Raw genomic sequence first — 15,741 nt, 5'->3', positions numbered from 1 at the left:
GCAGGGCCTACCCTGTTTAGTTTAGGGGATCTGGTACGATCACAGCCTGTGGTAACGTGGCTTCAGGATACACGTTCCCATGCTAGCACTACACACAGGTCTCCCAAGAAGGACAAATAATACTAATAATACTAATACTCACCCTGGAAATGCCAGCTAATTAAACTTCAACATCATCTAAGCAGGTTAGGTATAAAATACATTATATACTTGGTTATATGTAAAATAATAGTGGATCTGACAAAGCAGCAACTTCAGAAAGAGCAAGCTAATTCTTTATATCATAGGGCAACATAAAAACTTCAAAGCGACAAGCTTTTTCTCTCTCACAATTCAGACAGATTATTAATAAAGTTAATAACATGGGTATGGGAACTGAAAACTGCCAATAGAGGAATTTTAAAAAGAGCACTCATTTTCTGTTTCAGACAGAAAATACTTGTACAGGATTTAATTCTATGGCTTTTAGTTTTTAACCAAGGATTTCTGTCACCAGTAAAATCTGCATAAGCCTAACACACGTACAGCTCATTTTCACAGGCACACAAGCCCTGAAAGTATGTTTTAGTAGCTCCTGGCATCGCGGCGCAGGAGCGCCAAACACAAACTGCCTGTCAGAAGTTACTTCCTCTTCATGTACCAGCTCCACCCCTGCAGTCCTGTAGAGACACGCTCGTGGCTGCGAAGTATTTATTTCCCAACTCTTGTTTTGTCTCAGGAGAGAGAGAGAAAAAAAAAATAAAAAAAAGGTTTTATATAACCTAGAGCATGCAGAAGGGCACACAACATGTGCGAGCTCACACATGTTTGTCTAACCACACGTAAGTATTATTTCCTGCTCTTGTAATGTGACAGCCCCTCTACACACGTTTCAGTCTCTGGACATTCTGAGATGTCACTGGTTCTCCCACTCCTTCCCCCCCGTACGAGGGTGAAAGGAAAGAGCACTCGACCTTCCCATGGTGACCCTAGGCAGCCTGTCAAGGCACCCACCTCCCCATTTTCAGCCGGTTACACCCCCTTTCCATTTCATCTGCAGCTAGGCATTTCTTACACGTCACGATTACACATCGTCATCTCCATTTGCGGCAGAGACTAAGGTTTTAATCATTGGAGGCTGTTAAGAACAGCTTAGCTAAACAATTGCCAGTGATGGCGCAGATCCTTCACTGGAGCAGGGAGATGGACTAGATAACCTCAAGGTCTTTCCTACTCGTCTTCCCTCACAAGCAGCTCGAGTTCAAACACACCCAAGCCCCTCCACGCTCACACGCCATTTGACTGGTGACCTCTGCTCCTCCTTGCGAAAGTGCTGAGATACGGCAGAGACGCTCTGGCTAGAGAGGAAAGAAGTGGCCAGTTCTAAGTACTCAAGGACGGGCCTCCAGCCAGTACAGATCAGCCCGAAGTCAGAGACAGCAATGAGCGTGGTTTGTGCTACACAAGAACTGCATTCTTTTAAAATCCCACTCCCTTGGAAAGGGAACCTGCAGGGAGAAGGTTGTGTCTGAAAGCCTCGAGCCTGATCCTTATGCGAACTGCAAGAAGCCGGGTTGGAGAGGGCCCCACCCTGCAACACGCTTTAAAACAGCCAGTTTTGTTGGGCCAGTGGTGCCTGCCAGCCTCCTCCGAGTCGAGGGCCTCCATGGCTGCTAGGAATTAGCCTGGCCTTGCACCAGCCCAGCGCAGCCTCTGAAACCACCCAACAGCTGTGCAAGGACAATAAGTGCTGGGTTAGCCTGGGATGAATTAGAAGCAGCGGCCTGAAGGGCTACATTTCCTACCCAGTAACAGGAACCAGAGTTTTTCTCCCAGTTTAATGAGTCATTCATTCAGGCTAGCTTTCCTGGGGGAGACATAGCTACGAGCTGTCCCATCCTTACCAAAAACCAACACTCAGATTTCCTGTTCGACAGCACTATGGGTGCTGAAGGAGATGTTCCTGTTGTAGGAAGGCTGGCAGATAAGCTAGAGCCAACAAGCTCTCCTGAGGTAGTTCTATTTTGCACAGGCAAAAGAATACATTACTAATGTAAGTTACGGCAACTTCCCAAATGGCAAATGCACATTTATGCTAGTGTAATGGCATTTAAGTTATGTCTTTACTACTACAGAAGGGCAAAACTGAGTAAGTCCCCTACCTCCTTCCCAGCCTACACTCCTGCAAGCACAGCTCCGCTGACAAGCCCTTCTCGTGTAGGGCTGGCTGCCATTTTGAGCTATGCCTAGCAGTATATTCTGTGAAGCTTAGGCGGACTACATATTCCCCCTATCCAGGACTATTTTGATTCCAGCATTAATCATAACAATAACAGATGGCTGCATGATGTTTGCAATTAAATTTGTTCAGCTGCGTAAGTAGCCTCTGGAACTGTAAAGTCAACATTGCACTCGCTCAGAAATACTGAATAACTATACCTTTATCTGCAGGGAAGAGCCTGACTTGTTTGAGCCGCTGGATGAGGGGAACACACTGCGTAACAGCCTCCTCTTCAAGCTGTTCTCCCTTGATTTGGAGCTGGGGCTGCCCTCCCCCGAGGGCCTGGAGTTTGCTTGTCGTACGAGACAAGGCTGAGGCCAGCACTCTTCTGAGCTCTTTTTTCCCGTCTTCTCACTCTCCCCCGGTAGAGCTGGCATATGCTGCAAACCGGAGGCACGCTGGAGGCAGCTGCCGTCGGCGCCCTGGAACTCCGAAGGCCCGAGGGACTGGGCTTTCATTACCATACCGTTGGGATGAGGCTGTCCTTCCAGCCGGGGCTTATAGTCTGGCCACATAGTCTGCCTCCGGGTCACCTTGGTCCCACCATTGCAATTGAGGTAGTTTCCATATTTGTCTGCCCAGTCTGCTTCAGGACTCTGAAGGTACATGTCTGGGGGTCTGTCTTCCCCCAGGAGCCCAAGGGACTGAGCTCTCCTCCTGCTGGTGGGGCTCCTTCCCCTCAGAGTGTTCGAACTGATGGCAGAAAGCTTCTGGATGTCGTTGAGGATCCCGGAGATATAGCCTTCCACTTCCACAGTGCTGCCTCTCACCACAGTCTGCGAAACACAGGGAACGGCGTGAAAAGGTTAGCGTTGTAAAAGGCTCAGTTTAACTTGATGAAGGTTAGATTTTGTCTGTTTAGCCAAAGATTATCCAGGGAAAAAGGAGAAATGTTTCTTTCTGTCTTTTTGTTTTTCTGAAGAAGGGAAAAAAAAAAATTTAAAAAAGGAATCCTTGGGTTCCATCCTTCTGTCCGGGGCAGCAGTGCTTTCAGCCAGAACAGAGAATTCTGCTGCTGCGCTCACATTCTGAAGGACACCACCATAGCAAAACTGGGATGTTATTAAGCACTCCTGACTCTCTTGTGCTGAAATTGTGCTACGCTACGTCTCTAACTTAGGCTCAACAAGATCCTCAGCATTAGTTCTCAGAAGTTACAGCACGCCCTAAGCCCTATCTGCAAAAATCACCTTGCTATTCCAATACAAGGTTCACTTCTCCCCTGTAGCACTCATTGTAAGGAGCCTCCCTTAGTCTGGTTTTTGCTAATGCATCTTAATCCTGACCAGTGAAGACCACACTGTTCCAGCACTGCATCCCTCCTCTGTTCTGCCAAGCTATTGTAATTAAAAATTATGCACAAAGGGTCACAACAGCTCAACGGCCTCGTGAGCAAACGATGAAGAACAAGGCTTCCATCCAAACAAGCTACAGCACGGTACAAGTAGGACACTCAAAGCTGTCAGTGTATTATGTAGCGCTCTACCTTGTTTATTCTGGAACTGAAAAGCTTACAGAAGCTTTTTTAGTGCTGTGAACCAGAATGCTTCATTTCTTCACGGAAATTCACAGCATAGGATCACTCCTACACTTTCATGAATCTCTGCCTGAGGAAAATCCTTCCCTGGAGTGATGGCAATCTCCTGTTTGCTAACTGAACTCCAGGGATCTTCTAAAGATGCTGAATTAATTACACCAAGCTTAATATTTAGCTGGTGCAAAACAGCGGCCGCAACAATTTCAACTGAATGCCACCACGGTGCAGAAAATGAGCACCCGCTTTGCTCAGCATCTGAGATGGAAAGGCGGAATAGAAGATTTTGTCAAACAAGGTGAAGAAAGGACAATCTGACTCATAACATCGCATGCCCGCATCACGTGCGGCAGGAAATTCTGCTCTTCAGTCTGTCGTAGCAATCTACCTCCCTCACCACATACATGCATCTTCCTCTGCGGCCCCAGCTGCCGTCCAGTTACTGACACGCTGAGGACACTGACTCCTCAAACTGTTCCCACCACTTTTGCACCAAGCTCGATAGGGAAAAAAAAATACCAAAGGCAAATGGTCAGAAACCCAGTCTCCGAAATCTGTCAGTGGGGCGGGAATAGTCTTCTGTGCATTCTAATTCATCCATAAAAATGCCAGGCGGATCAGTTTTCCTCAGTAATGCGCTCAACTAAGCGCTAGTTCATAAATGAGTCTGAGCAGGGCCGGGTATAATACGCACACCCCAAGTCACAGAGCACTCAGCAGGATGCCTCCACACCCTTGCTCGTGCTTGCACAGGCAGATGGGAGAGAACGAGGCCCTCCTCTAGCGCTCACTGGCGGTTCAATGTTCCCACAAACTGGGAAAAAGAATAGCTCAAAATAAAGTTGGAAGAAATCTCAGGAGGCCAGTTAGTCCAAAGTCATTCCAGAAAGACTTGTGTCTAACCTGTTCTCAGGATAAGGGATCTCTAAGAACAGATGCTACGGCCCCTCTAGAAAATCCATTCCAGTGCTCACCTCACCTCCTAGTTAAAAACTTCCTAAAATGAGACTCAAGTCACTCCTGTTGCACTCCTAGTCCATTGAGTCAGTGCCATCCCCAGTGGACAGAGAAGACGGGAGTTAGCTGTACTTTGCAGCTGTGTTTAAAAACTGCATCAGATTAATGAAGAAACATCCAAACTGGAGCCAAATCTGTGTGGAGTTCTCTTACAAAGATCGTGCCTTACTGACCAAAATTTCGAAATTACAATTTTAAAACAGAAAAGTGACCCTTTACGAGCTACACACGGTACATGTCCGAAAAAGGAAAAACTCTGATAGCTGAATCCAGGACTCTGTGTATAAGGGCTTGGCCTAATAGGGCAATTTAGCACTTTAAAAAAAAAAAGAGATCTTACTACTGATTGTTATCATTGAACAGGAATTTGTTCAAATGAAGTTTACCAGAAATAATCAACTATGTGATGCAGTCTAAGAAAGTATTTGCACTTGGACTTACTGGGGCAAAAAAGACCCCCAGTATTAGTTTAAGACTCTTCTCTAGTTTTCAAAGTCTGTAGGGTATTCTATCCTTGTTCTCTTAAAGGTTTGCACCTCCTTTCAGCTTTTATCATCTACAGGTTTAATAAGTCTTTGATTAAAGTACTGACCAGTACTAGACTCAGGACAAACTCCAGTAAATCTCTTCATGCACATTTCTATTTTGACAGTGATGCCTCACGCTATCCTTTTGAGTATACTTCTCCTAATACTTGAGAGAACTTGCTCAGTTTGCTCTAGGATTGCCATAGGGACAGTGTCAAGAGCCTAACAGAAGTCAAGATACAGGAGAGAGCTATCATTTCTCCCTGACCCAAAGCCTGATGCCCTGTGATTGATGGAAATTGGGTTGCTCGACATGATTTGTTCCTGATAAATCCTTGCCGGCTGCTAGCTATTACCCTGCTATCTTCTAGGAAGTCATTGCAAATAGATTACTTGCTTATTTGTTCCAGTCTCTTTCTGGGAATTGAAATTATTCTCACTGATCTGCAATTCCCTGAATTTCATTAGGCCCAGCTGACTTGAAAATATGTAACTTATCTAAAGAAGCCCCTTTCCTGTTCAGTGTTCCTTCCTTATTCTAGCCTGCGTTCTTATCCCTTCGTGCTCGTGTTAATTGTGTTAGCCTACTGATCACAGTTAACCTTTTCAATAAAAACTGAAGAAAAAAAATCATTAAAACATTTAAGAATTCTCTGTGTCATCTGTTATTAACTCTCTTCCACAATGAGCAGTGAACAAATTCTTTCCTTCCTCCTCAGTGTACTTATGCTGCCTCCTTAGTGCCCTTTCTGTTCTTCGAGAATAACATCTCTTTTTGTGCCTTGGCCTTCCAGTTTTGTTCCTACATAAATTTCTTTTCTATTTGCTCTTTATAACTTGACCTAGTTTCCACCCTTCTGAGCAATCCTCCTGCAGTTTAAGCTCATTAGAGAGCTCCTGGTTTAACCAAGTTGGTCTCTTATTACACATTTTATGTCTTCTCTGGATCGTGGTCCTACCTCCTCCTACATTTTGAACCTCAAAGCACATTCAGGACACCATAAAGCAGAAGGCAATACCTCCTCCCTTTTTCTTTTACCTGTTCTTCCTGAGCAAGTTTTTCCTTTCTGAATCAGCACTCTGCTCAAAGATCCTGATGTGCCATTTAAATTGCAGGTTTGATTTTGCATTAATACTTGCTTTATACTAAAATGCAGTCCCATTTAGTCCCCACGTTTTAAGCGTCTGTAGACAAAGAGCTAAATATATTCACCAGATAGGCAACTATTTTCTTTTATGTCCCTCCTAAAACCCAAGTTGTAACATCTCTATTTTACAACTTACCTTTCCATTTTTAGGTCCCTGTAGGTTTTGGGTTTTTTAACTGGGAACAACAGCTTCCCACAAGCTTGCAAGACTTTAAACACAGTAATTCTGTCACCGTCTTTCATTTCTTTTCCAAGAGGCTATCATGAATCTGCCTCTTTTCACACGGCAGGTCCCTGCGGTCACTGATGGACACGCCGCCTCCAGATGCCGGTATCAACAGCCATCCAAGCAAGACAGCCATCTAAATTCACCCATCTACGAGGTCTGTAACTTGTTTCTCCTTACTGAAGGACTTGCTTTAAGGACGTTCTCCCATTTACTATGCCCCACTTTCTGTTAAACCCTTTTAGCCCAAACGCTCATTTAGTCCTGCTCCCCGTTGTCACTCATTCACTTAGCCATCCATGAACAGCAAGCTGGTGCTACCCCGCTCTCTCCCACTCAGGCTTCCCTGTCAACTTAATTACCAGCCAAATTTGCCCACCCACAAGAATGACAAACTTGCTAAAACAGGTCTCTCCATGAATTCTCCTCTCCGCTTCCCTGTACAACAGCTGAACACATCCTAGGCCCTGTCAGCTCCCACAGGAGCTTTCACAGGTCCTTGCTGTAGTGACAGGCAGCCAGCTGGTTGTTTGAACACTGGCACTACTACAGTTAAGGATACTACTGTCCTTATTTCCGATGAAGTTACTAACACTGTCTTTTTCGAGGTGATATCAAAGCCCAAACCCTGCTACCCACCGAATTCCTTACAGATCCCACCCTTAGCCCCATTTAAATATATATGGGGCAATGGAAACATTGCCTTAACTTGGGCCTCCCCAAGGAACAGGAAAGCCCAGGGGACAGGAGAGAGTAGTCTTCCTCTCTTACCTTCATAGGCTGGAGTTGCATCCTTGTGATCCTTGAAGGGTCTACCACTGGCTTGGGGCGCCTCAGCGTGTCTAGAATATTCTGCCATTGAGGTGGCAGGCCCACAAATTTGCCCTCCTTTGGGTCAAATGAAGTGTGGACACGGTGCTCAAAGTTCTGCGGAGCCGAGATCTCCGGGCGTTTCTTCTTCTTCTTGCGGAACATGATGCCTGAATCAGAGAAGGCAATGCCATCAGTGCTCTTGCATGTCTGGGTCTGATATGCCCAATCAGCAGTATCACGTATCAATTATATTAGTTAATTATAGAATCACAGAATCATTAAGGTTGGAAAAGACCTCTGGGATCATCAAGTCCAGCCGCCAACCCAACACCCCCAGGCCTCCTAAACCATGTACCCAAGTGCCACGTCTGCGCGGTGTTTGAACCCCCCCAGGGACGGTGACACCCCCACCTCTCTGGGCAGCCTGTGCCAGGGCCTGACCGCTCCTGCAGGGAAGGCATTTTCCCTCATCTCCAACCTAAACTACATTACATGTACAATCTAATTACACCATATAAAGGACATTCTCCAGTGACAAGCACTTTAACAGCAGAGCTGACATGATCATCTGCTTTTACAGCTGAGGAAATAGAGGCAACAAGAGCACTGACTTGCCCGAGACCACCTAGCAGGCCAGTGGCTGGGCGAGGGTTTCCAGTGACCTGTTTAATGCTCCTGTTTCAGAACAGAAACAGACACCTGTTACATCTATGGCTGAACCCCAACCGCTTGGCTCCCTTTATTTCTACAAATTCATATTGCCCAATACAAACATTTTAAATATATACAAGAGATACATATTTGTGCTTTACAGGCTTGTACCTAGGTTAAATGGCTTCGGAGTCCAGCAAGTTAGATGGTGTTGATTCCACTACTAGCCTGGAATGAAGGGTGGTTATGAAGAGGGTTCAGGCTGCCTCCTCTCTGATTGCTCCAAGTAAGTAAAGTACATTTGATTCCCATTTAAAGACGACAGAGTTGTTGCCAAAGGAAAAGCTTCCCAAGACTTATTTTGGATTTCAGTTTTTCTAGCTTTGACAGAGGGCTTGGGAGAGAGAGAGAGAGGAGGTGGTAGGTGGAAATCAAACTCTGTCAGCAGGTAGCTGAAGAAGCTAAAATTAAAAACTAAGATTCCTTTCCCTTGGGGGCTGAGAGAGACAGTTTGTGTGAACAACCATTACAACTGCAACAAGCCAAAACTAGCTAACGCTTAAATATACCCAAACACAAGAGACATTCAAAATTTGAATTTAGACTTTATAGCAAAAAAAAAGAAAAAAAAAAAAGAAATGTGGGCAGACAGAAAGCCAGAAGTTTTAGCCCTTTTTAAAACTGGGAAGAGATGAAGAAACAGGAAGAATGAGTGCTCCGCATGCGGTCACAGAGGTGGGAAAGCTTGAATAACTGTGATGGATGGACACAACCTCTTCACATAAGACAGATGGGGGAGACGGGGTGAGGGGGAGTTACCCTTTCCATGAAGGGACAGCTCAGGTAGGGAGGTTTTTCTATGGAGGCCAGGCTTTTCACAGTGGAGAGCGGGGAGAGTCTGGGAGATGACAGGCATAAATCAAAACAAGAGAGGTCCCGACTGGACAGAAGGAAAAGCTTGTCCGTGACCAGGAGAGCCAAGCATTGGGGCAGGTTGCCCAGACAGGCTGTGCAGCCTCCATCCTTGGGGGTTTTCAAGAGAAAGTTTGCTCTTGAAGACGAAGCCCTGCACAACCTGGTCTGACACTCAGAGCAGACCTTGCTTTGAGCAGGGGGTTGGATTACAGATCTTTTGAGGTCCCTTCTCCCTAAATTGTTCTGTGATGGCTTTAAAGTTACAAGTATTCCAAGCTACATTGTCCTATTTGCTGTTGGAGAAACGCGTTTAATGGGCAGATTACTGCTGTGTGGACGCAGTGGAAGTGGTGTGCTCCAGTGCTCGTTCCTCCTCTCCAAGACACTTCTGTCAATGCGCAGGGTGAACTGTGCCATGAGAGCCGTAGGAGAGAGGACGCAAAGCAGAGTCTCAGTGCCAAAACGTTTTAGGTAGTTCAGTGCTTGGGATAAGGCTGTACAGGTTTAAGGGAATTAATATCCACCAGTAGGAAAAAAAAAAAAGTTTATATGCTCTTCCCTTTCCACTGACAACTTTAACAGGAGCATTTGCCTCTCACTAACATTGCTTATAAAGCGATGAATGCTACCTCTTCCTTGGCATCAGGCAGAGGATTTTTGCCACTTGATCTTCAAGTTTGTAGTGACCACGCTTCCCCTGAACAGGACCTCAGCTTCCAACTATTTGCGCTGAATAAACATTTACAGGGGTCAGAGACACAGGGCACATACAGAGACAACATGTTTCGGTGTAGACATGAGCACACTTCTGGAGGACACTGGTCTCAAAAATCAGCACACCTCGTGCTTTTTTATCCCCCACAGTGAAATATATATCAAACATTTTCCAGGTTGTTCCACTTAAAACTTGTTTGGGGAGCAAAGTGCAGCCAGCAGACGAACAACGACTTTGTTTCCTAGTGCTAGACTGGGATCCTGAAAATGCGTACACACTGGCTTAAAACCTGGTTACCGTGATCCCGTATCACTGGGATGGGAAGTGTGTGTTTGTCACAGAAGGATCTTCACACTATCGAAACCCCTAGTGCTGCAATCCATCCTTGGTGGCTCACAGACTTCACACGCTGGCAACGCCCGTTGCAATATTGCATCCAGAAGGCTACTAAAGACACCTTAGAGTTGAAAAAGAAAGCAAAAGGCTAGGCAGCTAAGAAAACACTTACAAAAGAGGTTGGAAGCAACTGCTCTGCCTAGGAGACGTTTTGCAGCCAGAATAATCTTTGCTTAGAATATGTTCCAATGAAAACCCAAATACATCTTAATGAAGAGCTTATGGGAAGAGCCTCTGTGCTCCAGGTCTGTATTGCAACTACTCAAACACAGTGATTCATCTCTAAGGCCCCTTAGGTGCTGCATATTAACTGATAATCAAGACTAAAGTCATAGGGCAATTCTTTAAGGGGAAAAAAAAAAGCAGCGCAGACAATCGTGGAAAGGAAAGATATTCTAATAGCTCATGGTGTTAGTGCTATTCAAACCAACAGCTGGTGCTACTGAGGAGCTTTCGCCGCCTCCAAGGAAACCAGGAAGTGTATCTGTAGTATTATATCCAGTGCTTCAGTTCTGAACCGTTGACTGCATGTCACTCGCGACAGCTACTTGACGCACCAGAACAGGGGCATTTCCAGAGAGTGCGACGGTACTCCCGAAACCAGTGCCTTTCCTTCTCCTGTTCCGACTCTCACAGCCTCATTCCTCATCTCACCTTCTTAATGAGAAGGTGCTCCGAGCACAGCACACAGTGTCTTTCAGGTTTGCTCTTTCACTGCTTCAGGTGGCAAGGGGTCACATAAAATAAGGTGTTACAAATGCCACAACCATTAGCGCTTGTAGTATCAATTGTTTTCTGAACGTTTCGATCAGTCCCCCCTAAGGGGAATGATTCTAGCTAAACTACTTCAAAATGCAAATTTTTAAAGCCCAGGTGGTCTTTTGGCCCCAAACAGAACAGTGGCTCTGTGCCAGCACATCGGTTTGCATAAGCATAAACACTGCATTTGTATATTTACATTAAATCACTACACCTGTCAATCAACACCTGGATTACACTTGGATCCTACATACAAAAGCATGCTTCCCAAACCCAGAAAGAAGCATCTACTAAATGCACGGCCAGTTTTAGGGTGACTAGCTGACACGGCCTGCATCTACCTTACTGGCTCATAATAGACTCTTAAAAACAAGAAAATGTGATCAACTCCAAATACATCATACCCCTGGGTAGCCAATGGCATTTGCTTTATCTGGTCAGCATCAATCTTTGATTATAAAGACATTGCCATATCAGACAGGTGGTTTAAAGGTACACTGCATCAAGATCAAATGAAATTCATACACTAAAAATAGTTACCTGAAATCCAATGGTTTGTAATAATCTGTGTAGGTTTTGCATTGCATTGAGAAGGTCTGCATTTAACCTGGCTCCTTTCACTTTGTGGTTTTCATGCAAAAGCTATTTACTTGTATTTCCAATACCCAGCTAAAGAACGTTTAAATAAAATACATAAAACAGGCCTTTTCTAATTCAGTAAGAAATTCATAAGAACATTTTAAGCATATAAGATTTTGTAAATCAAGCCAAACCTGTATTTAAACGTAGACAGCATCCCTTTAATATAACAAAACAAATACTGTGACACTGATTTTATAATAATCTACTAGACTTCAGTCTTTCATTCACTGCTGACAACTGTACTGCAAGAAATGTCACAAACATAAATAATAAAAGTCACTACCACAAGACAAAAGCAGTCGGAGATTGAAATTCTCTCAGCGATCCATTCCTGCTGCCTGGGAAACCACGTTAGATTTTTCAACTCCAGATATAGCTGTTCCGAGATGATACAGTTCCAAAAGCTGTCACATCTGCCAGTGAGCATGAGAAAAAAATCCCACAGCCAGCAGATCCAGAGCAGGGGGAGGGATCGGCTGGGAAGGAGGGGCGAGAGGAGAGAAGGGTCAGGCTCAGATGAGAGGAAGGGGTGGGAAGATTAAGGATGCAAGAGGGAAAGGGGAATGAGAGTTAGGAAGGGAAAGGGCAACGGCTGGGAGACAGGCGACCCGAGGAGCAGGGCACAGAAAAGAATCAACCCCACTGAAAAAAAGAAGTAGAGAAACATTATCAGGAATTGCTCATTGCGAGGCGCGAGTTCAAACGCTCAGACAAAGCCGCGAGCGTGCACGGTCGTTTCATCTGGCTCACCTCCACCCTGTACACACACAGTTACATACTCCATTAGGACATATGCGTGCATACCCTCATTCACTCGCACGTACGCTCGACGGTAGCAAGACAGCAGGGAGCTACTTCGGTCTCACTTGTATAGTTTCCAGTTAAAAATAAGCTTTCCCTCCCCCTCCTCGCTGCAGCAGCCGAACTCGCTCATCGGTGCTTATTGCGCCGCTATCACAGATCTGGACGCGGCTTGCGACATTCCTCCCGCCCCGGACAAGAGATAACGCTGGGTCCCTGGGCTGAAGAAAGCAATTCCTGCGATTTCTAAGCGCTCCCTCAGCTGATACGCCAAACTCCTCTGGCCAGCTACAAGGGGAGAGGGGGAGGAGGGGAGCTCTTCCTACAGGACCTGAGGAACTGCAACATGCAGACTGAGTTTGGAGCAAGGAGGCAAAAAAGATCCCAGAGAACCCACCAATGTATTTCCTCCGTACTCTGCTATACAGGTCACTCTCACGCAATACACTGCAAGTGCAGCACAAGTTCGGCAGGCCATTATCAGTGCATGCTGTGTGCATGTATGCATGTGTTCACACGTACGTATGCGTGAACAGGCACACGTGGTGTTCCACGGTATGCCATACCTTCTAAAATCCTCGCGCGTGCCCTCCCGAGGTTTCTGACATGATTGTTATTTATAGCAAGCCATAAATGTTCATAGCATTTTACAGACAAAAGAAAAATGACAGGTTGCTTCCCCGAGGAGCTTACAAATCTGAACGTGACTTCGCACGGCAAGAAATGACAACGAAGGGTGCGCAAAAGGGGGAAGGAAAAGGAAAACAGTCTGAAATCTGAAATGGGATCTAAGAGCACAGAGCCTTGTCGCAATGACACCTTCCACGTTTGTCTGCAATTCTAGTTTTAGAAATACTGCTTTGGGTACTGGGGTTTTTTTTTCCTCCTAAAGGAAGAGTGGATATTTGCTTGCTGTGCTATCACTTCCCCCATTTCAAGTCCTTTCCTTCCACTCCTCTCTCTCCCTCACCAGCCCCCAACAGCAAAGCTATGTGTCGGAGCGAACTAGCAGCACAGCAAACTGATGTAATGCTCTAAATCCTGCCCAAACACACACATGAGTGCACAGATTAATATTACATTAGAAATAAGCTTAGGGAGAGACATACATGTTATATTGGTGGGTTTATTTTTGACAAATGAGAAAAAGAACAGAACTGCCTGACATTTTTTGCCCTGACTCCACTGAACAGGGTCCAAAGGCTATGGTGCTGCCTCTTTCTCCCCTGTTCCATTTCCCTGCTCACAAGTTAGGACTAAAACCCGAAACACAGTGAACGTCTGTTTGCTAAGCTTGCTCTAGACACTGCTCAGCGACGTGGGTTTAGGTGTGTTTTAGCTGTACTAGACCAAATTCATTCTGGGATGTATAAAAGCACTTGCCAAGAAAAGACCTCTTGAACTTTCTGAAATCAGCACAGGCACGTCCCAGATGCTAATGGGCTTTTTCCCTTGACGAATAATAAAGTTTTCCAGTATTTACAGTCCCTTAGAAATCCCAGCTGAAGTCACTGTCCCTTTGTGCCAGTCTCTGAAGCCAGGCCCCACCCTCCAGAGGTTTCATCTTAACAGAAAAAAGGTAAGGAAAAGGAATTATTATCCTCATTTGCAGATGAGACATGGAGAAAAATTACTAGCTTGGTTTCTTCCCAACTATGTCTAGATTAGCAAACCTGAAAGAGCTTCCAGGTATGTCTCTTGGCTGCTTTTTAACTTCATCTCAAGGCCAGATCCAGGCCCAACACACCCTGGCTTCCATGGAGAGAAAACATGGGTGCACAGCGCCAGCGGGAGCCAAGACATGCTCTGACCACATGTTTGATCTTGACACCAGCACGTAGGTCTAGACACCATGACAGAAACCAGCTGCACAGACAGAAATCACACCCAAACCTCAATTGCAATCCCGTGCCTTCATTATAAGATTAGCCTTTCCCCATCTGCGTGTGGTTTGTAAGAGGGTTACAGCTAGCGAATACCACTGCGGCACCAAGAGAAGGCTGCAACTCATCGCATCCTCTTCACCCAAAGCCGGGGAGATGCATGCTGCAGGTCGTAAGGCTAAGACACAAGCCGCTGTAACAACTCTGACCCTTTTTCCCCACCTTTTAAACAACTTGATGTGGCCGTGTCCTGTTCTGGATATACAAAACCATGCAGCACTGCATCTCTCTGACACCTGCCTTACACACGCACACTTGGCTGTTTCACGTCCAGAGTAACTGCATTGTTTCAAATGGATTTACTGTCATTATTTTGCCACAAAGGACGCATCAGGGTTAAAAACAAGAGGTTGTATTTTGCTGTTAAACCAGGATACCAAAGAGCTTCAAGACAGGGTAGGATACGGAGCTTCACTCTCCATTGTCTTGTGTGACGGACCCATTCAAAATGAGCACAAAAATACTACCGAGATTAGAATAAGAACATTTAAGGCTCTGTCTCCAAAAACTCACATGAATAATAGCAACATCTGACGTATCCGACTGAGGTTACGCTGGGACAAGTGCAAGGGGCCACATCTGGTGTGCCGGCTCACATGACACGCGAGGGAGCCGAGGTGCTCGGCGGCATCTGGGGAACTCGCTCCTTCAAACGCAGCGCTTCGGAACGCCGGGTGCCACGTCCCGCGGCTCTGCCTGAGCGCCGTAGCCTCGCTGCGCTCCCCCGTGCCGCGTCACGGATCGCGGGCCCGGCCGCATCCGGCACGCCGGGCTCTGAGGGGGAAGCTGTAGCTCTGCGCGGCACGGCGCGCGATGCGGACGCGATGCAGGGGAGCACCCGGCAGGAGCCAAGGAAGAGTGGCGCGCTTGGGGAGCGTGGCCAACTGCTTGCAAGCAGACCTGTCCCAGCAGAGGCGCTGGCAATCGCACACGTCCTGGATCACACTCCCGCAGCACGGCAAAGGGCTGGCAGACACACCACGGTGATTCCCCAGACCACCCAAATACAGCGATGCGAGAGTTAAACTTCCTTCCAAACAGCACTAAACAATCTCAGTCCCTATTTATGATAATCGTGTTCTCCCAAAGTGAGAAACACATCTCTTTAATTGCTGTCAACAGCCTGCAAGGCAGCTTGCTTGTGTTATCCCCACAGGATAACTGATGGGAAAACTGCAGCCTAGGCAGCATGCCCCAAAACATGGAGGAGACAGACCAGCTTAAACCCCACAACCTGGCTGACTCCAAGTGCCTTCCTACTCACTACTGCCAGCGCCGACATGGAAATGTAAATCATAAGAGGCAAGTCTTCTCCTAGGGAGTATCTGTTATTCTGCTCTGTTTGGGAAGGAAAAACACGTGCCGTGAGCATGAATGCTCACCCAGCACTCCGT

At 46.2% G+C, this 15,741-nt stretch overlaps 1 protein-coding gene across 14 annotated transcripts in view; it reads right to left on the bottom strand.

The window, feature by feature from the left end:
• The window catches only part of PAK6 (p21 (RAC1) activated kinase 6), a 44,917-nt gene that overhangs the window by 9,805 nt on the left and 19,371 nt on the right, over positions 1 to 15,741 (bottom strand). For 11 of the 14 annotated variants that reach the window (XM_064453108.1, XM_064453098.1, XM_064453109.1 and 8 more), the window contains 2 exons: positions 7,484 to 7,692; positions 2,419 to 3,036 (listed from right to left, as the gene is read on the bottom strand). In XM_064453108.1, the coding sequence (XP_064309178.1) occupies positions 2,419 to 3,036; positions 7,484 to 7,687 (822 nt within the window). In that variant the 5' untranslated portion in view covers positions 7,688 to 7,692. Of the gene's footprint in view, positions 1 to 2,418; positions 3,037 to 7,483; positions 7,693 to 11,886; positions 12,367 to 12,407; positions 12,538 to 15,741 lie in introns of those variants that run through there. The other 3 variants (XM_064453111.1, XM_064453112.1, XM_064453110.1) reach the window with 3 other exon arrangements.

Source organism: Phalacrocorax carbo, chromosome 5 (genome assembly GCF_963921805.1).
Source record: "Phalacrocorax carbo chromosome 5, bPhaCar2.1, whole genome shotgun sequence".
NCBI lineage: Eukaryota > Metazoa > Chordata > Aves > Suliformes > Phalacrocoracidae > Phalacrocorax > Phalacrocorax carbo.
This window is presented reverse-complemented; position numbering and strand designations above follow the sequence as displayed.